This window comes from Pagrus major, chromosome 21, assembly GCF_040436345.1.
Source record: "Pagrus major chromosome 21, Pma_NU_1.0".
Lineage (NCBI taxonomy): Eukaryota > Metazoa > Chordata > Actinopteri > Spariformes > Sparidae > Pagrus > Pagrus major.
In genome coordinates, this window is record NC_133235.1 from 30002214 (window position 1) to 30022209 (window position 19996).

The 19996-nt window shown below is 43.4% G+C and overlaps 5 protein-coding genes across 6 annotated transcripts; all 5 read right to left on the reverse strand.

Moving 5' to 3' along the window:
• Positions 1-347: 347 nt before the first annotated feature.
• LOC141016398 (tripartite motif-containing protein 16-like) lies at positions 348-2744 on the reverse strand. Its single transcript, XM_073490727.1, has one exon. It carries the CDS (start codon positions 2319-2321, stop codon positions 639-641), a length of 1683 nt encoding a protein of 560 aa, XP_073346828.1. The 5' UTR covers positions 2322-2744; the 3' UTR covers positions 348-638.
• A 2140-nt stretch (positions 2745-4884) lies between these two features.
• On the reverse strand, positions 4885-7044 carry LOC141016399 (tripartite motif-containing protein 16-like). The gene has a single exon (XM_073490729.1). It carries the CDS (start codon positions 7042-7044, stop codon positions 5377-5379), a length of 1668 nt encoding a protein of 555 aa, XP_073346830.1. The 3' UTR covers positions 4885-5376.
• A 1131-nt stretch (positions 7045-8175) lies between these two features.
• LOC141016397 (tripartite motif-containing protein 16-like) lies at positions 8176-10493 on the reverse strand. Its single transcript, XM_073490726.1, has one exon. The coding sequence runs from the start codon at positions 10448-10450 to the stop codon at positions 8762-8764; it is 1689 nt and encodes a 562-aa protein (XP_073346827.1). The 5' UTR covers positions 10451-10493; the 3' UTR covers positions 8176-8761.
• A 1878-nt stretch (positions 10494-12371) lies between these two features.
• On the reverse strand, positions 12372-14034 carry LOC141016709 (tripartite motif-containing protein 16-like protein). Its single transcript, XM_073491230.1, has one exon. It carries the CDS (start codon positions 13941-13943, stop codon positions 12483-12485), a length of 1461 nt encoding a protein of 486 aa, XP_073347331.1. The 5' UTR covers positions 13944-14034; the 3' UTR covers positions 12372-12482.
• A 1368-nt stretch (positions 14035-15402) lies between these two features.
• On the reverse strand, positions 15403-19549 carry epdr1 (ependymin related 1). Of its 2 annotated transcripts, none has more exons than XM_073491231.1 (3): positions 19205-19549; positions 17273-17481; positions 15403-16562 (listed from the first exon to the last, which is right to left on the reverse strand). In XM_073491231.1, exons 1-3 carry the CDS (start codon positions 19438-19440, stop codon positions 16369-16371), a joined length of 639 nt encoding a protein of 212 aa, XP_073347332.1. In that variant the 5' UTR covers positions 19441-19549; the 3' UTR covers positions 15403-16368. The 2 variants fall into 2 exon arrangements, with proteins under 2 accessions (XP_073347332.1, XP_073347333.1); XM_073491232.1 differs by having other exon boundaries at positions 16283-16562; positions 19322-19518.
• Positions 19550-19996: the final 447 nt, after the last annotated feature.

Consider the following 19996-nt stretch of genomic DNA (forward strand, 5'->3'; position numbering starts at 1 on the left):
CCTCCACTACATCTCTGGTTAGCAGGATGACGGCGCCCTCTTGTGTCCTGCATCAGTTTTCACAGTTCACTTGTTGACCTGCTGTGATGTTCACTGCAGGAAGACATGTAGAAACTTCACTGAGCCTTTGGCAGCTTCAAACAACATCAGTAAAGACACATTTAAATATATGTGACATTACTAAATCTTAAATGTAAATGTGATTATAGATGAATTTAAACATGTACAAAGTGATGAGAACTAAATATGTAGGATAAATGAAGCTCTGCTGCTTTCTCTCTTTAGACTCATGCAGTGGGAGAGAAACAACAACATGCAAACACATCAGTACAAATATTCAACACACATTTAGAGCACAGACACGTTTATATCTTCATGCAGACAAATGTCAGTTCAGCTGAACAAAAGTCATCATGAGCAGTGAGAGCCTCCATGGTTAAACAGACACAGGAAGGAGCGCCACCTAAAGACACTCAAACATTTACACAACAACAGATGAGAAGATGTCAAAGTCCCGCCCATCATGTTTGATTGACAGGTGAAGGCACGACACAACAATCAGCCACAAACATGAAGACAGAATAAGTTTAAGAGTTAAAACTCAGAGTTTAACTCACTGTCCCTTAAATGACTTCTGTCTATTTGACTTTACTGAACTCAGCAGTGTCTCCAAAAACATAATAAAAGCGTAGTCCAGCATAGAGAGGCTGAGTGAATGTGGTCTGGACTCTGTGGAGGAGAGTGATGGTTTCAGAGACGCTGTAGAAGGACAGAATACCTGCACTGTAATCCAGGTACACTCCAACTCTGGAGGACAGAGGACCTGAGACGGGAGTTTTGACTTTGTTGTGATAAAAGTTATAACTGTTATTGTCACAATCTAATGACCAAGATTTGTCATCGTATCCAAATTCATGTTGACTCGAGTCCCCTGCTCTGTTGATATTCTTGTATGCGACTGCTACATAAACTCCTCTCCCTCTCAACTCCACCTCCCAGTAACAACGTCCAGTCAGACTCTCTCTACTCAGGACCTGAAATTTTACACTGAATCTGTCTGGGTGACTAGAATAAGACTGTTCTTCTCTCATTAAAGTTGCTTTTCTGTTCCCCTCAGATAATAACAGATGTTTGTTTGCTGTGTTTGGATCCAGTGTGATTTCACGTAAATATCTTGAGAGTCCAGCTCTGGTCTCAGGCTCTGATTGTGGGTTTGACAGTAAAACATCCACTTCAGTCACTGTCAGTGAGATGTTTGTCCATGTCTCTCTCAGGACGTCCTGTAGTTTGTCTCTGGCCTCTGACACAGCTGCTGTCACATCCTCAAAGTACTTCAGAGGACGGATATTGATGCTGGATGAGTGTGTAGACTCACTGAGTGCTGACAGTGAGGGGTAGTTGTGTAGAAACTGGTTGTGATCCTCTGTGTGTGAGAGCTTCTTCAGCTCAGCGTCTTTCCTCTTCAGCTCAGTGATCTCCTGCTCCAGCTTCTCCTGAAGCTCTTTGACTCGACTCACTTCAGTTTCCTGCTGGGATCTGACCTGCTGCTTCACATCAGAGCGTCTTTTCTCCATGAGACGGATCAGCTCGGTGAAGATCTTCTCACTGTGCTCCACTGCTTTATCAGCAGAGCCATTGATGGCCTCCACCTCCTGTTGAAGCACCTTCACATCTTCCTCTCTGTCCTGGATTCTCTGCTGGATGTTTTGTCGACTCACCTCAAGCTCTCTCTGCCTCTCAGTCCTCTCTGCTGCAGCTGACACTGTGTCGTGGCCTTTATGTTCGTCCACAGAGCAGAGATAACAGATACACTGCTGATCAGTACGGCAGAACATCTTCATCACCTCATCGTGACGAGAGCAGATGTTCTCCTGGAGCTTCTTGGACGGCTCCACCAGCTTGTGTTTTTCATAGGCAGGAGATTCAAAGTGAGGCTGGAGGTGTTTCTCACAGAAAGAGATCAGACAGAACAAACAGGACTTAACTGCTCTCAGTTTCCTCCCAGTGCAGACATCACAGGCCACATCTTCAGGTCCAGCATAGCAGAGATCAGCAGGAGCAGCTTGGAGTCCAGTCTTCTTCAGCTCCTCCACTAAATCTGCTAACATGGTGCTTTTCACCAGGACAGGCCTTGGTGTGAAGCTCTGCCTACACTGAGGGCAGCTGTGGGTTTTCTTCTCATCCTCTTTGTCCCAGTAGCTTTGAATACAGTTCATGCAGTAGCTGTGTCCACAGGGAATAGTCACCGGTTCCTTCAGTAGATCCAAACAGATGGAACAGCAGAACTTTGCTCGGTCCAGTTGAATGTTTTGTTGAGCCATTTCACCTCCGAGTGTCGACGACTGTCTGAGTTTCACTTCCTGATAACTGAAACTAGTCTGAGCTCTGATCTGAACAACATGAGCTTCCGCAGTGAATGAGGCTCGTCAGCTCCTTCACTTCCTGGTTACACCCTCTTTCAAAGTGCAGATCTGAAGGGGAGGGAACAAGGAGATATAGTGACAGAGTGGAGCTGCTGTGTTTGAGAGCAGGAAGAAGAGGGAGGGCTGATCCAGCTGTGCTTCATTCCAGGACGAGGAGCCGCTCTGTGACTCTGGACTTTGTTCGCTCGTTTACAACGAAGCCTCAGTTAAAACCTGCTCCACATTTGACAACATCAAAGTTTTTAGTTGTGAAATATTTCTGGGCTCCTCAGGCTTTGCTGACGGCTCCATAGTTCTCTAACTCTTCCTCAGATTGTGTTCAGTTTTATTTTGCTGCTCATAAAAACAGTCGACCTTCAACAGGGAGTCATCAAACCAGCCTGTCATAAAACACTGAAGCTGCTGGAATATAATGTTCTCACGTTTAATGATTAACATTTGACCTGGATTCATTCTGTCATTTAAACCTCATCAGGTTCAGGAGTTTCTCTGCTGCTGACGTCTCGTGGCCTTTTTGCTCAGAGTAAATGTTCACAGAACAAATTCAACTTCAACAAAGACAGAAATTATTGTTGGAATAAAAATGTATTGTATGTTCATATTCACAAAAAAGGAAACCAGATACTCTGAATAAAAAATGTAGCTGAGAAATAAATAAGTGACGTTCAGGACAAAGAGTGAAACTGATGAACTGTTCCAGCTGACGGACCGACACTGTGGAGACTCAAGATAATGTGTCAGAAGTATAAATAAAGTTTATGTTCTCTGTTTTTAAATGAAATCTATGGACGTGTTAAAGATCCAACGTCATGAGAAATACATGAGACAGCTGCTGCTGTTTGTTGTTTGTGGCGGTCAACCTAAGCGAAGGGCCCGGCGGCCGGCTCGGGGATGTTGGTGCCGTCTGTTACGTTTCCACAGAAAACCAAACCTGAAGGACCTGAAGGGGTCGCAGGCTGGGACACTAACAAAGCACTGCACAAATCACTGGAGGGTCGAAGCAAACTGGTCCCTCGGTGTCTAAAAGGAGGCGGTGGGAATAAAACACACAGCCACCCACTGATCCTGTCACAATGATGGACGAACAGAAGGACTGGACCCAAAAACCAAAGGTGAAGTGGGAGTCACTGAACAGGGGGAAACAAAATGTACGGAAACTGGACAAAAGAAAAAAATCTCAAACACACTCAACTCAGATTTTCAGTCAAACAGAAAACACAGAAAGCCGACTGATGGTGTCAACTCCCTGAAGACACACGACCAGCTGAGCAGGGAACTGCAGCTCTTATAAAGTCTCCCAGCTGACTGACTGCAGCCAGCTGAGGGAGAACATCACAGCTGAACCCAACAGCTTCTGATGACCTGAGACCTGATCTGGAGAAATCTCTGTTCACATCAGGACCTCGGGGAATCTCTGACCTCTGTCCAGAACACCTCCCCACTAAAAGACAACTCATCCAACAGGTTTGTTGGCAAAGCACCAAAAACAAACTTCCATATAAACTCAGAAGGAAAATGTTGCCTACAGAAACCAAATGGCTCAAGATGTTTGAACAGGCCTCAAAATCATATGACGTCCAGAACATCAGCTCAATAGCCAGTTGTCATGATGACTGGATGAATCTGGGAAATCTACACTTTTATACGTATATGTTGAGTTTTGTCACAACGAGCCAACGATAGCAGTTACGTTCTGATCACACCAGTGACGTTAAGTCTTAATGATTAGTGTCAATACAGTTATTGACACAGAAACACACTGTAGTGAAGCTGAACTGTACAACTGGCAGCAGAAACTGAAATTAGAGAAGAATCGCTCTTAAAAAGTGTCAAACACTGAAGATTACTGACCTTAAAATAAGAGCAGAGTCCAGCTGAAACAAACTTAAACTACATAAAAGCAATCGGTCTCTTAAAACCTGAAAGAAAATATATTTTCTTCACTTTATTTCTCTTAAAAATCTGATGTCTAATGACTTACAGCAGTTTCACACCGTCAACCATTTTCATTTTAAACCTTATCCATCAGTCTAAAACATGTTCTGAACTAAAACATGCAGACAAAGTGAGCGGAGCTGCTTTAACCTCCACTACATCTCTGGTTAGCAGGATGACGGCGCCCTCTTGTGTCCTGCATCAGTTTTCACAGTTCACTTGTTAACCTGCTGTGATGTTCACTGCAGGAAGACATGTAGAAACTTCACTGAGGTTGGTGGATAAAGAAAAGGGGGCTCGAGGTTGGTAGATGAAGAGGGGTGACGGAGTGGCTTGACCGTCTAGGAACCAGGGAGGTTGAGACTCAGAGTGGGGGTACCTCTTGATGGGTGCACGTCATGGTCGGCATGGCTTCTTCAGCGGGGTGGAGTGGCGTGGTCCAGTTCCTGAACCTCAGTTATATAACTTCATTTCACTAACAAGACCACGCCATAGTTTGACACCGAGGTTGGTGGATGAAGAGGACTTTGTTCGTGTTTGTTTATTCACCATGTAAAGCTTCAGTTTGTTCACACGTCCCATCAGTAAAGTCTGTTCAATGACTCTGGTTCAATGATTTCACTTCATCCACACAATCAGTTTGTTTGAATCTCAGCTACGTACAAGAAAATAATAAATGATCTTCCTCATATATTATTGAATTTGTGTGACGATTGGAACAACGACAGCTTTTGTTCTGCCAAACAAATAAATGTAAATGTGATTATAGATGAATTTAAACATGTACAAAGTGATGAGAACTAAATATGTAGGATAAATGAAGCTCTGCTGCTTTCTCTCTTTAGACTCATGCAGTGGGAGAGAAACAACAACATGCAAACACATCAGTACAAATATTCAACACACATTTAGAGCACAGACACGTTTATATCTTCATGCAGACAAATGTCAGTTCAGCTGAACAAAAGTCATCATGAGCAGTGTTGTCAGAGGTCATGAACCCTTAAATGACTTCTGTCTATTTGAGTTTACTGAACTCAGCACTGGTGTCAGAACAATAAACCCAAACTCCAGCATAGAGAGGTTCAGTGAATGTGGTCTGGACTCTGTGGAGGAGAGTGATGGTTTCAGAGACGCTGTAGAAGGACAGAATACCTGCACTGTGATCCAGGTACACTCCAACTCTGGAGGACCGAGGACCTGAGACGGGAGTTTTGACATTGTTGTGATAAAAGTTATAACTGTCATTGACACAATATAATGACCAAGATTTGCCATTTCGTCCAAATCCACTCACACTCTCTGTTCTGTTGATACTCTTGTATGCGACTGCTACATAACCTCCTCTCCCTCTCCACTCCACCTCCCAGTAACAACGTCCAGTCAGACTCTCTCTACTCAGGATCTGAGACCAGACAGTGAATCTGTCTGGGTGACTAGAATAAGACTGTTGTTGACTCATGAATGCTACTTTTCGGTTCCCCTCAGATAATAACAGCAGTCTGTGTGCTGTGTTTGGATCCAGTGTGATTTCACGTGAATATCTTAAGAGTCCAGCTCTGGTCTTGTTCTCTGGTTGTGACAGTAAAACATCCACTTTAGTCACTGTCAGTGAGATCTTTGTCCATGTCTCTCTCAAGACGTCCTGTAGTTTGTCTCTGACCTCTGACACAGCTGCTGTCACATCCTCAAAGTATCTCCGAGGACGGATATTGATGCTGGATGAGTGTGTAGACTCACTGAGTGCTGACAGTGAGGGGTAGTTGTTTAGAAACTGGATGTGATCCTCTGTGTGTGAGAGCTTCTTCAGCTCAGCGTCTTTCCTCTTCAGCTCAGTGATCTCCTGCTCCAGCTTCTCCTGAAGCTCTCTGACTCGACTCACTTCAGTTTCCTGCTGGGATCTGACCTGCTGCTTCACATCAGAGCGTCTTTTCTTCATGAGACGGATCAACTCGGTGAAGATCTTCTCACTGTGCCCCACTGCTTTATCAGCAGAGCGATTGATGGCCTCCACCTCCTGTTGAAGCACCTTCACATCTTCCTCTCTGTCCTGGATTCTCTGCTGGATGTTTTGTCGACTCCCCTCCAGCTCTCTCTGCCTCTCAGTCCTCTCTGCTGCAGCTGACACTGTGACGTGGGCTTCATGTTCGTCCCCAGAGCAGAGATAACAGATACACTGCTGATCAGTACGGCAGAACATCTTCATCACCTCATCGTGACGAGAGCAGATGTTCTCCTGGAGGTTCTCTGACGGCTCCACCAGCTTGTGTTTTTCATAGGCAGGAATTTCAAAGTGAGGCTGAAGATGTTTCTCACAGTAAGAGGCCAAACAGACTAAACATGACTTGACAGCTCTCAGTTTCCTCCCAGTGCAGACATCACAGGCCACATCTTCAGGTCCAGCATAGCAGAGATCAGCAGGAGCAGCTTGGAGTCCAGTCTTCTTCAGCTCCTCCACTAAATCTGCTAACATGATGTTTTTCACCAGGACAGGCCTCGGTGTGAAGCTCTGCCTACACTGAGGGCAGCTGTGGGTTTTCTTCTCATCCTCTGTGTCCCAGTAGCTTTGAATACAGTTCATGCAGTAGCTGTGTCCACAGGGAATAGTCACCGGATCCTTCAGTAGATCCAAACAGATGGAACAGGAGAACTTTGCTCGGTCCAGTTGATTGCTTTGCTGCGCCATTTCACCTCCGAGTCGCAACAACTGTCCGAGATTCACTTCCTGATAACTGAAACTAGTCTGAGCTCTGATCTGAACAAGATGTGTTTCCACAGTGAATGAGGCTCGTCAGCTCTTCATGGTTACACCCTCATTCAAAGTGCAGATCTGAAGGGGAGGGAACAAGGAAATATAGTGACAGAGTGGAGCTGCTTTGTTTGAGAGCAGGAAGGAGAGGAAAGGCTGATCCAGCTGTGGTTCATTCCAGGAAGAGGAGGTTTGAGAGAGACACTGTGTTTAACACTTGTTTACAACAGAGATCATTTCTCTGTTAAAAACACTGATCACTTCAGTTTCTAGGAGGTGAACTCTTCTTAGAATCAGAGGGTTTGATGACGACTCTCCAGTCTGTTTGTAGCAAAAAAGAAAATAAACGTTTTACTTTATTTCTCTTAAAAATCTGATGTCTAATGACTTACAGCAGCTTCACATCATCAACCATTTTCATTTTGAATCTTATCCATCAGTCTTAAACATGTTCTGAACTAAAACATGCAGACAAAGTGAGTGGAGCTGCTTTAACCTCCACTACATCTCTGGTTAGCAGGATGACGGCGCCCTCTTGTGTCCTGCATCAGTTTTCACAGTTCACTTGCTGACCTGCTGTGATGTTCACTGCAGGAAGACATGTAGAAACTTCACTGAGCCTTTGGCAGCTTCAAACAACATCAGTAAAGACACATTTAAATATATGTGACATCACACTGTGTCAGTTTGTTCACAGGAGTCACAGCCTGTAACACTGATGCTGCATTCAGGTCACACGGGAAAGATGGGAGAGAAGAGATTCACCTTTACAAATATTCTTCACATCAGCTCTCAGGTTGTAAATAGTATTTAGGGATGTGACATTTGAGGCTTTTTAAGTTCTCTGACTTCTAGAATTATGATTCAACAACATGGAAATACTTGAAACCAAACGTGAAGAATAATTTATTCATTTGATGATTTTCTGACGGCTTCAGCTCTGAACATGAACTGTGAACTTTGTGGTGTTTGAGGAGGAAAAGTGCCTCAGTTATACTCTCATATTAGTGTCACATGTTCTCCATCAGCTCTGTGTGAGACCCTGGAATGAAGACGACAAGAAAAGACTTTGTTCGTGTTTGTTTATTCACCATGTAAAGCTTCAGTTTGTTCACACGTCCCATCAGTAAAGTCTGTTCAATGACTCTGGTTCAATGATTTCACTTCATCCACACAATCAGTTTGTTTGAATCTCAGCTACGTACAAGAAAATAATAAATGATCTTCCTCATATATTATTGAATTTGTGTGACGATTGGAACAACGACAGCTTTTGTTCTGCCAAACAAATAAATGTAAATGTGATTATAGATGAATTAAAACATGTACAAAGTGATGAGAACTAAATATGTAGGATAAATGAAGCTCTGCTGCTTTCTCTCTTTAGACTCATGCAGTGGGAGAGAAACAACAACATGCAAACACATCAGTACAAATATTCAACACACATTTAGAGCACAGACACGTTTATATCTTCATGCAGACAAATGTCAGTTGAGCTGAACAAAAGTCATCATGAGCAGTGAGAGCCTCCATGGTTAAACAGACACAGGAAGGAGCGCCACCTAAAGACACTCAAACATTTACACAACAACAGGTGAGAAGATGACAAAATGTTTGATTGACAGATGATCTCTGAAGTGAGAAAATGTCCTTAAATGTCTTCAGTCTGTTTGAGATTACTGAACTCAGCAGTGGTTTCATAACTTGATAACCCAAGTCCAGCATAGAGAGGCTGAGTGAATGTGGTCTGGACTCTGTGGAGGAGAGTGATGGTTTCAGAGACGCTGTAGAAGGACAGAATACCTGCACTGTGATCCAGGTACACTCCAACTCTGGAGGACCGAGGACCTGAGACGGGAGTTTGAACATCGTTGTACCAAACTTCATAGCTGTTTTTGTTACATCTTAATGCCCAAGATTTGTCATTAATTCCAAATCTACATTCATCAGAGCTCCCTGCCCTCCTGATGTTTTTGTATGCGACTGCGACGCCAACGCCTCTGTCTCTCCACTCCACCTCCCAGTAACAACGTCCAGTCAGACTCTCTCTACTCAGGACCTGACCATAGGAAGTGAATCTGTCTGGGTGACTAGAATAAGACTGTTGTTGTCTCACTGATGTTACTTTTCTGTTCCCCTCAGATAATATCATCTTTGTGTGTGCTGTGTTTGGATCCAGTGTGATTTCACGTGAATATCTTAAGAGTCCGGCTCTGGTCATGTTCTCTGGTTGTGGCTTAGACAGTAAAACATCCACTTCAGTCACTGTCAGTGAGATGTTTGTCCATGTCTCTCTCAGGACGTCCTGTAGTTTGTCTCTGGCCTCTGACACAGCTGCTGTCACATCCTCAAAGTATCTCCGAGGATGGATATTGATGCTGGATGAGTGTGTAGACTCACTGAGTGCTGACAGTGAGGGGTAGTTGTGTAGAAACTGGTTGTGATCCTCTGTGTGTGAGAGCTTCTTCAGCTCAGCGTCTTTCCTCTTCAGCTCAGTGATCTCCTGCTCCAGCTTCTCCTGAAGCTCTTTGACTCGTCTCACTTCAGTTTCCTGCTGGGATCTGACCTGCTGCTTCACATCAGAGCGTCTTTTCTCCATGAGACGGATCAGCTCGGTGAAGATCTTCTCACTGTCCTCCACTGCTTTATCAGCAGAGCCATTGATGGCCTCCACCTCCTGTTGAAGCACCTTCACATCTTCCTCTCTGTCCTGGATTCTCTGCTGGATGTTTTGTCGACTCCCCTCCAGCTCTCTCTGCCTCTCAGTCCTCTCTGCTGCAGCTGACACTGTGTCGTGGCCTTTATGTTCGTCCATGGAGCACAAAATACAGATGGTCTGCAGATCAGTACGGCAGAAGATCTTCATCACCTCATCATGACGAGAGCAGATGTTCTCCTGGAGCTTCTCTGACGGCTCCACCAGCTTGTGTTTTTCAAATAATTCATAATGAGGCTGAAGATGTTTCTCACAGTAAGAGGCCAAACAGACCAGACAGGACTTGACAGCTCTCAGTTTCCTCCCAGTGCAGACATCACAGGCCACATCTTCAGGTCCAGCATAGCAGAGATCAGCAGGAGCAGCTTGGAGTCCAGTCTTCTTCAGCTCCTCCACTAAAACTGCTAACATGGTGTTTTTCAACAGGACAGGCCTTGATGTGAAGCTCTGCCTACACTGAGGGCAGCTGTGGGTTTTCTTCTCATCCTCTTTGTCCCAGTAGCTTTGAATACAGTTCATGCAGTAGCTGTGTCCACAGGGAATAGTCACCGGATCCTTCAGTAGATCCAAACAGATGGAACAGGAGAAAGTTTCTCGGTCCAGCTGAAGTCCTTTCTGAGCCATTTCACCTCCGAGTGTCAACGACCGTCTGAGTTTCACTTCCTGATAACTGAAACTATTTTGGGTCTGATCTGAACACGTGTTTCTGAAGGGGAGGGAACAAGGAAATAAAGTGACAGAGTGGAGCTGCTGTGTTTGAGAGCAGGAAGAAGAGGGAGGGCTGATCCAGCTGTGGTTCATTCCAGGAAGAGGAGGTTTGAGAGAGACACTGTTTAACACTTGTTTACAACAGAGATCATTTCTCTGTTAAAAGCACTGATCACTTCAGTTTCTAGGAGGTGAACTCTTCTTAGAATCAGAGGGTTTGATGACGACTCTCCAGTCTGTTTGTAGCAAAAAAGAAAATAAATGTTTTTACTTTATTTCTCTAAGAAAATCTGATGTCTAATGACTTACAGCAGCTTCACATCATCAACCATTTTCATTTTGAATCTTATCCATCAGTCTAAAACATGTTCTGAACTAAAACATGCAGACAAAGTGAGTGGAGCTGCTTTAACCTCCACTACATCTCTGGTTAGCAGGATGACGGCGCCCTCTTGTGTCCTGCATCAGTTTTCACAGTTCACTTGTTGACCTGCTGTGATGTTCACTGCAGGAAGACATGTAGAAACTTCACTGAGCCTTTGGCAGCTTCAAACAACATCAGTAAAGACACATTTAAATATATGTGACATCACACTGTGTCAGTTTGTTCACAGGAGTCACAGCCTGTAACACTGATGCTGCATTCAGGTCACACGGGAAAGATGGGAGAGAAGAGATTCACCTTTACAAATATTCTTCACATCAGCTCTCAGGTTGTAAATAGTATTTAGGGATGTGAGATTCGAGGCTGCAGGTTTAAATGTCTCAGACGTGTTAAGTTCTGATTAAACCACATTAATACCTGAAACTAAATGTAAAGAATCAAATGTTCATGTCATGATTTCAGAACTGGACCTGATGTAGGCTGCACATTTTCCATTTGTTGTTGAAGTTCAAATATTTAACTTGTCTTAAAAGTTGAGTGACGACTGAGAAAACTTCTCAGGAACAACGTAAATCTCCACCAACCATAACTTATTGTGTTGTGACGACTTCAAATGTGACTCATCACGTTCTGCTTTCAGACGTCGAGTCCTTCTATTGATATCGTCATGATTATTAAATCATTCCTAAAGTCCTTCTGAACTGAACCAGGTGAAGTAACTTCACCTGTGACGGTGCAATAAATCAATCACAGTTGTCAGGAACTCTGATCATGACTGTTGTAGATGCATTTATTTGATGCCAGTTGAGGATAAATGAGACAAACTGTTGAGTGCAGCAGCTGTTTTGTGGAGCGTCAGGTTACAGCCTGGGCAAAATGAGTCACAACGACTTTGATCAAAGTCTGGATTCAAACTTTACGACACAGGATCGTCTGGCTGAGAACGAAAACTGAGGATCCAAATGCAAAAGATTGAGGCCACAGGTTAACAAACTAAAAGCGAACTTTATTGAACAAGCTGAATCCAGAAAGGCAACAAAAGCAGGCTGATAAGAATCCGAGAAAAAACTAAAGGCAAACACAAAAACTTGAGACAAACTGGAAAGTCAGTAGACAAAAGCAGGAACTGTGAAGATACACTGGGAGCAAACGCAGGACTGAGACGCTGACATGACTGACAAGTGAGGGAAAACACCGACTTAAATATGCAAGGACTAATTAATAATCTTCCTCATATATTATTGAATTTGTGTGATGATTGGAACAACGACAGCTTTTGTTCTGCCAAACAAATAAATGTAAATGTGATTATAGATGAATTTAAACATGTACAAAGTGATGAGAACTAAATATGTAGGATAAATGAAGCTCTGCTGCTTTCTCTCTTTAGACTCATGCAGTGGGAGAGAAACAACAACATGCAAACACATCAGTACAAATATTCAACACACATTTAGAGCACAGACACGTTTATATCTTCATGCAGACAAATGTCAGTTCAGCTGAACAAAAGTCATCATGAGCAGTGTTGTCAGAGGTCATGAACCCTTAAATGACTTCTGTCTATTTGAGTTTACTGAACTCAGCACTGGTGTCAGAACAATAAACCCAAACTCCAGCAGAGAGAGGCTGAGTGAATGTGGTCTGGACTCTGTGGAGGAGAGTGATGGTTTCAGAGACGCTGTAGAAGGACAGAATACCTGCACTGTGATCCAGGTACACTCCAACTCTGGAGGACCGAGGACCTGAGACGGGAGTTTTGACTTTGTTGTGATAAAAGTAATAACTGTCATTGACACAATATAATGACCAAGATTTGTCATTTCGTCCAAATCGACTCACACTCTCTGTTCTGTTGATACTCTTGTATGCGACTGCTACATAACCTCCTCTCCCTCTCCACTCCACCTCCCAGTAACAACGTCCAGTCAGACTCTCTCTACTCAGGACCTGACACCAGTCAGTGAATCTGTCTGGGTGACTAAAATAAGACTGTTGTTGACTGATGTATGTTACTTTTCTGTTCCCCTCAGATAATAACAGCTTTGTGTTTACTGTGTTTGGATCCAGTGTGATTTCACATGAATATCTTAAGAGTCCAGCTCTGGTCTCAGGCTCTGGTTGTGTGTTTGACAGTAAAACATCCACTTCAGTCACTGTCAGTGAGATGTTTGTCCATGTCTCTCTCAGGACGTCCTGTAGTTTGTCTCTGGCCTCTGACACAGCTGCTGTCACATCCTCAAAGTATCTCAGAGGACGGATATAGATGCTGGATGAGTGTGTAGACTCACTGAGTGCTGACAGTGAGGGGTAGTTGTGTAGAAACTGGTTGTGATCCTCTGTGTGTGAGAGCTTCTTCAGCTCAGCGTCTTTCCTCTTCAGCTCAGTGATCTCCTGCTCCAGCTTCTCCTGAAGCTCTTTGACTCGACTCACTTCAGTTTCCTGCTGGGATCTGACCTGCTGCTTCACATCAGAGCGTCTTTTCTCCATGAGACGGATCAGCTCGTTGAAGATCTTCTCACTGTGCTCCACTGCTTTATCAGCAGAGCCATTGATGGCCTCCACCTCCTGTTGAAGCACCTTCACATCTTCCTCTCTGTCCCGGATTCTCTGCTGGATGTTTTGTCGACTCACCTTGAGCTTTCTCTGCCTCTCAGTCCTCTCTGCTGCAGCTGACACTGTGTCGTGGCCTTTATGTTCGTCCACAGGGCAGAGATCACAGGCCACATCTTCAGGTCCAGCATAGCAGAGATCAGCAGGAGCAGCTTGGAGTCCAGTCTTCTTCAGCTCCTCCACTAAATCTGCTAACATGATGTTTTTCACCAGGACAGGCCTCGGTTTGAAGCTCTGCCTACACTGAGGGCAGCTGTGGATTATCCTCTCAGCCTCTGTGTCCCAGTAGCTTTGAATACAGTTCATGCAGTAGCTGTGTCCACAGGGGATAGTCACCGGATCCTTCAGTAGATCCAAACAGATGGAACAGGAGAATCTTACTCGGTCCAGCCGATTGCTTTGCTGCGCCATTTTCACCTCTGAGTCGCAACAACCGTCTCAGATTCACTTGAAACTAGTCTGAGCTCTGATCTGAACAAGATGTGTTTCTGCAGTGAATGAGGTCTTGTCAGCTCCTTCACTTCCTGGTTACACCCTCATTCAAACCGCAGATCTGAAGGGGAGGGAACGAGGAAATATAGTGACAGAGTGGAGCTGCTGTGTTTGAGAACAGGAAGAAGAAGGAGGGCTGATCCAGCTGTGCTTCATTCCAGGAAGAGGAGGTTTGAGAGACGATGGCTGTGTCCAGATTCACGAAGGTCACGTTTGAAGGCCAATTATGTCCCAACGCCGCGTGTATGCTGTCCAAATTCAAAGGCTCCTTCAAACGCAGCCTGCCCTTCGCTCTCTCTGGAGGACGCACCGCTACTACCCTTCGCGGCCTCACATATCCCAAGATCCTTTGCGCGCCGCCGCTGCTCAGTCCCGATACAGAAGAGGAAGCAAGAGAAAATGGCGACATCAAGTGGCGCAGACACGACACTCAAATTTAAGTAATGGGGTTATACTCGGTTTTTACTCATTTGAACATCCAACGCCAGATGTGTTAAACTTCAGGGGACTATAAAACCTCCGAAGTTTAACTTTCAGTTAAAATACGTGACGCTGTGGTAAATATAGTTGTTATTCACCAACGGGTTAATGTCTATTTTGTAATGTTGATAATTCAATTTAGATTTTGTCGTTTATTTTTTGTACACACACACTAATAAATGTACACGTTTGATAGATTTGAACCAAAACAGACTTTAATGCATCTCTTCATTCATAATCGTCACGATTATGAATGAATTAGTGACGTAAGGGTAAGGGGCGGGTACATCTGGTGACGCAACCAGGAAATACTCCGACGGCAAGACCGCCCCATTCATGGATCTGTTACATGGATCTATTATAAGACCTAATATAATATAAATATAAATATATATAAATATAAATGTAATATAAGATCTGTTATAAGACCATGGTCCCATGTAACAACGGTGGACGAGGCCTTCGAGGTCTCTGAACTGAAATTAGAGAAGAATCGCTCTTAAAAAGTGTCAAACACTGAAGATTACTGACCTTAAAATAAGAGCAGAGTCCAGCTGAAACAAACTGAAGCTACATAAAATCAATCAGTCTCTTAAAACCTGAAAGAAAATATATGTCTTCACTTTATTTCTGTTAAACACCTGATGTCTAATGACTTACAGCAGCTTCACACCGTCAACCATTTTCATTTTGAATCGTATCCATCAGTCTAAAACTTTAACCTCCACTGCGTCTCTGGTGAGCAGGATGACGGCGTCCTCTTGTTAACCTGCTGTGATGTTCACTGCAGGAAGACGTGTAGAAACTTCACTGAGCCTCTGAGTTAAATGAATTGACATTGAGCATGTTGTTAAAACTGCGTCACTCATGTTGATGTTGGAAACAAAGTCTGGACATCTTGTTGAGTTTGGACATCACGTCCCTCTGATGTTTATTCCCTCTGAATGAATGCAGCAATCCATACAGTTAATAACATTAAGAGACAGTTCTTCTTACAGTGTGTGTGTGTGTTTGATGTGAACAGTGCAGCATTTTTTACCCGTAATGGTGAAATAAACTCATTGAGGATTTTAAGGGACCCAAATTCTCGCTGTTGCAAACAAATCTTTCCGTCGCTAATTAAGATTTAAAGTTATACATCTCAAACAAAATGTCCCGAGATAATTTAATCAGGTTTGTTGGACAATTCTGAATTCTGGGGGCGTTTTCTTCAGACAGATCTGATCTTCAGTCATTAAAACACCTTCACTTCTTTATTTTAGGTCCAGGTATGTGACTGTTGGACCGATCAGAATCAATAAATATGGGTCTTGGCTTACATTAATGCTGCCTCCTGTCCTTGTTAACATTATCACCGCTACTAGCTACTGTTTCTCACTGTACTTCCCCGTCTCATGTCAGAACGTGGTGTGTGATTTGTACGTGTCTGCTCGTGTTTATGAGGCACTTCATTTGTGTGATGGAACGTTTGGATTTGTCAAACTGCCTCGTTTGGGCAAAGAAATAAGCAGTTAGCCAGCTGAAGGCCTCTCTGAAACCAAAAGCATATGCTGGACGTGGATATTATCAATTGGTTGCGGCGAGGAGCGCTTACTGCACTTTTTTAAACCACTTTGTACTACTTGAAGTGAGCTCATTTGTTAGGTTACAGCTCGCAGGTCTCATTGGTCCTGAAAGCAGTTTTAGCAAATCAACAAACAGTTTTATAAAACACTAAACAAGAGCTGCATCTGAAATCACTCCTGTTACACAGTGATCATATTTACCCTACACCTTTGTAGTAGTGAATGAGTGGGCGAGGGAGTGATTTCAGACTCAGGATGCTGTTAAGTGTCAAAGGTCAAAGGTCAGGGCTGGTTCGGCCTCAGCAGTCGGACTCGGCCATCCTCTCGGGCCGAGCTGATTGACAGGTGCTGGGCGGGGTGAAGACGTTGGGGTCTCTGATGCCCAGCTGCAGGCTGAGGAAGCGGGTGGAGGTGGTGACGCTGCTGTTCCTGGTGTAGGTCTCCTGCACCGGGTAGCAGTCCTCCACGGTGTAAACGCCCACCCAGGTCTCATCTGGAGGACAGACGAACAGACGTTATGAAAGCTCGAAGAGGAACTGGAGGTTTTAATCCACCAACTGTTTCTCTTTAAATCTGCTACAAACTTGTTTGCCATGAAGGAAGGAGCCTCACTGGAAGGTTTATTTTTATTATGGAGCAGGAAGTGTTGAACGTATGACACAATGAGGACACGTTTGAGATCTGATGACAAGGAGAAGAAGAAGAAGAAGAAGAAGAAGAAGAAGAAGAAGAAGAAGAAGAAGAAGGAGCAGCAGAAGAAGAAGAAGTGATCTCCAGGTGCTTCACTGTAATATAAATGACACGTTTGGTCTCTGTTAACCTGTCGACGTCAGCAGCAGATGTTTGAACGCACTGTTTGTTTCAACTGATCCAACCATTGAACTAGTGACCACAACATCACCAGACTCCTTTAACAAATCACAAGATTTCAGAGTTGTTGAGTCAGAAGAAACTAAGTGAACTTTGTGAAACGCTGTCTACAACAAATTCTTAATTATTTGGACCTTCTTGTAAATTCAGCAAACACTTCACATGAAGATATTCCTCTTTGTGGAAAATAACATTGTGTCCGTTCGTCCCCAGGTCTGATTTTCCTTCTAACGCTATTATTATGTAAAAAGGATTTCCAGCAGCAACCCTTGCTTTATGTTTTTTTTATTCCAGGCTCGTTCTCTGTGATTTAGCGTTATTAACCAGACTTACGTTGACGTGCCGGCTTCCTGTCTGACCACTCCTGAACCTCCACATTGTCCCCGGGGCCTCCGATGATGTACTGGTCCTCGAAGGTGGAGTTGTCGGGGATGTCGAAGGGATCCCACGCCTCCGTCAGAGCGACCTTTGAGCAGTCCTTGGTCTTCTGGTCAATCTGAAACATCACCATGCTCTGGTACAAGTAGATGTACTCAAAAAACCTGGAGCAGACGGAGAGAACGAGAGAGGAGAGGAATTTAAAGCGACGCTGACTGATCTTTGGCAGAAAGAGCTGAGAACACAACTGGAATATCATCATCACTGTATGAGGTTGATTTGAAATACCGAGGACATCACCTCGGTGTCCTCCACGGCGGCTACGGGACTGGTGGGAAACATTTGGGATCGTATAAGTACACAACTCAAGAAAATTTAGAGCAAAGGTTTAGTTATTTTTAGACATTTAAATGTAGAAATATTCGATCTGTCTTTAACGTCCTCTGACTTCTGTTTCCAGACTTTCACAGAACCTCATCCACCAGCAGATCTGTGCTACGTGAACGAACCAGTAGAGTCGAAGGCTTTGCTGTTCATGTATCAGATTACACGCCGCTTCCTCTGGAGCCACAAGAGGCTTCATGTTTTCAGAGTTCCCGCAGCATCTCAGAAACACTGCTGTCTAAAATATCCCTGTATGCTGAAGCAGGAAGACTTCAGTGGATGTTAAAGATCAGATCCACAGACTTTAACCACATTTCAAACTCATCAGCAGGCTTTGTTCTCGTTGACCAGCCAGAGGATATTTCCCAACTTCAGTCCTGGCAGACGGTCAGTGTTGGTTTATTCTCGCAACAGCAAATAATCCTCACTTTACACAGGCAGCGACAGAGCTGCACTGCAGGTTATTACAGGTTATTAGAGAGGAGTCCATTCAAAGTCCAACAGGAGAGAAAAATGGAGACGGGACACTAAATAACAGAAACATCCTGTAAATATATAAAGTAATAATAATAATAAAACAATCTGAGACCCTGTGTTCAGGTTATTATTGATGACTGATCAGCTATAAGCCATAAATAAGAACACCTGTTGTTCTCTGGTGTAAAACCAAAAGAAACATTTATTTGTTTTATATAAAGACACTTGACAACATTCGGGTTGCCAGGTAGTAAAAAAAGCCCCTTTGACTCGCTCTAGAAAAGGGCTGCAGAGGAACTCTTACGGTTTATTGATGATAATACCGACAATAAAACAATATTATGATCAAACAAAAAGTGTAAACACCAGCTGGCAACCAGAAAAGTTATTAACGGCTTGATCTTTAAAACTTTAGTAAATTATTTCTCAAGAATGACCATTAATTAACCTTTATCATCAGAACATGGCACCATTATGCTTTAATTTTTCTCACTATTGTTGTCATTATTTATTACATAAAGCCCAACCATAGATTTTTTTTTAATCCATCTTTATATTTTATTTAACTGTATTTTTTTAACGCACTTTAACACTTAAAGGAGTAAAAATAATAATAATAATAATAAACTCCCTTTGTTTTCATGACTGAATAAACAAACTGACCTTAAAGGACAACACAGTTTATACTGTTTTACTTTGTTTATATGTGGCGGACCCTGCCACCTTTCCAGCTTCAAACAGTGTTCTGGGACCTTATTCTCCTCTGAGAACAGCTTGTTTATCAGGATTCATATTGCATTTGTATTATTACTTGAATAATATTGCAAATATCAAAATTCTGAGTTTGAATTTATTCTCCAAAAACGACATAGTTACCTACAACATGGATATTTCTAATAAGTAAACACTGGAGGACACACAGGCCTGTCAGTGCGCGATAATAATAAAGGCTTATTAGATTATTAAGACAGTTAAGCTGAGATTTAAATCTATTTCGCTCACACACGAGCTGATTACAGCTCTTACTTCTGACACGGGGTGTGCTTCTTGTTCTGCTGCAGGACCCGGATCCTCTGGTTCAGGCCGTCGTAGGAGACGGCGGCCCGGCTGTTCCTCCCGGTGCTGTGGTCGTACAGGACCCACCTGCCCTCCCACTGCGGCGGGGCGGGGCAGGGCACGGCCGCCCGGGAGGCCTCCAGCCCGGGGAGGCCGAGGACAGACGCTCCGGCGGCGGCCAGAAACACGAGCAGCGGTCGGTGCATTGTTCCGAGAAGAACCGGGGTCCAGTTAACGGATCCGGTTGTTGTTGTTGATGATGATGATGGTGGTGATGATGACGCCACCTGCTGCTACAAGCTGGACCCGCTTACACGTCAATGGCTTTCCGGTTGTGGTTTTCAAAATAAAAGCTCGTTTGGACTTTCTACATTTTCACAGTCAAAAACGTTTTTTTTTCTCCAGAACTTTAAGTAAGAATAGATAAATAAGTACAACAAACACATATAAATAAAACCGCAGGGTCAAATAATAAATAAAGTACACATGAATAATAATAATAATAATTGAATTTAAAAATAATTTAATGTTAATTTACATCAGCTGCACTTGTATAAACTGTTGGGTAGTTCAATTTCTTAAAAAAACAAACAAACACTGAATTTTAGCTCCTTATACGTTTTGAATGCAAAAATATTTGTTTGTAAAGTTACTAGTAGTCTAAATAAAGAGGTCAGATGTAGTTGTAGTGGAGTAAAAGTAGAGAGTGGCATAAAAAAAGAAAATGAGTAAAGTAGAAGAACCTCAAAATTGTACTGAAGT

Coding starts and splice junctions, on each gene's coding strand:
- LOC141016709 (XM_073491230.1), bottom strand. CDS start 13,943: ATGGCGCAGCAAAGCAATCGGCTGGACCGAGTAAGATTCTCCTGTTCC.
- epdr1 (XM_073491231.1), bottom strand. CDS start 19,440: ATGCACCGACCGCTGCTCGTGTTTCTGGCCGCCGCCGGAGCGTCTGTC. Junction 17,482..19,204: donor AAGCACACCCCGTGTCAGAA/GTAAGAGCTGTA, acceptor CGTCTGCTCCAG/GTTTTTTGAGTACATCTACT. Junction 16,563..17,272: donor CAGGAAGCCGGCACGTCAAC/GTAAGTCTGGTT, acceptor TCTGTCCTCCAG/ATGAGACCTGGGTGGGCGTT.
- LOC141016398 (XM_073490727.1), bottom strand. CDS start 2,321: ATGGCTCAACAAAACATTCAACTGGACCGAGCAAAGTTCTGCTGTTCC.
- LOC141016399 (XM_073490729.1), bottom strand. CDS start 7,044: ATGGCGCAGCAAAGCAATCAACTGGACCGAGCAAAGTTCTCCTGTTCC.
- LOC141016397 (XM_073490726.1), bottom strand. CDS start 10,450: ATGGCTCAGAAAGGACTTCAGCTGGACCGAGAAACTTTCTCCTGTTCC.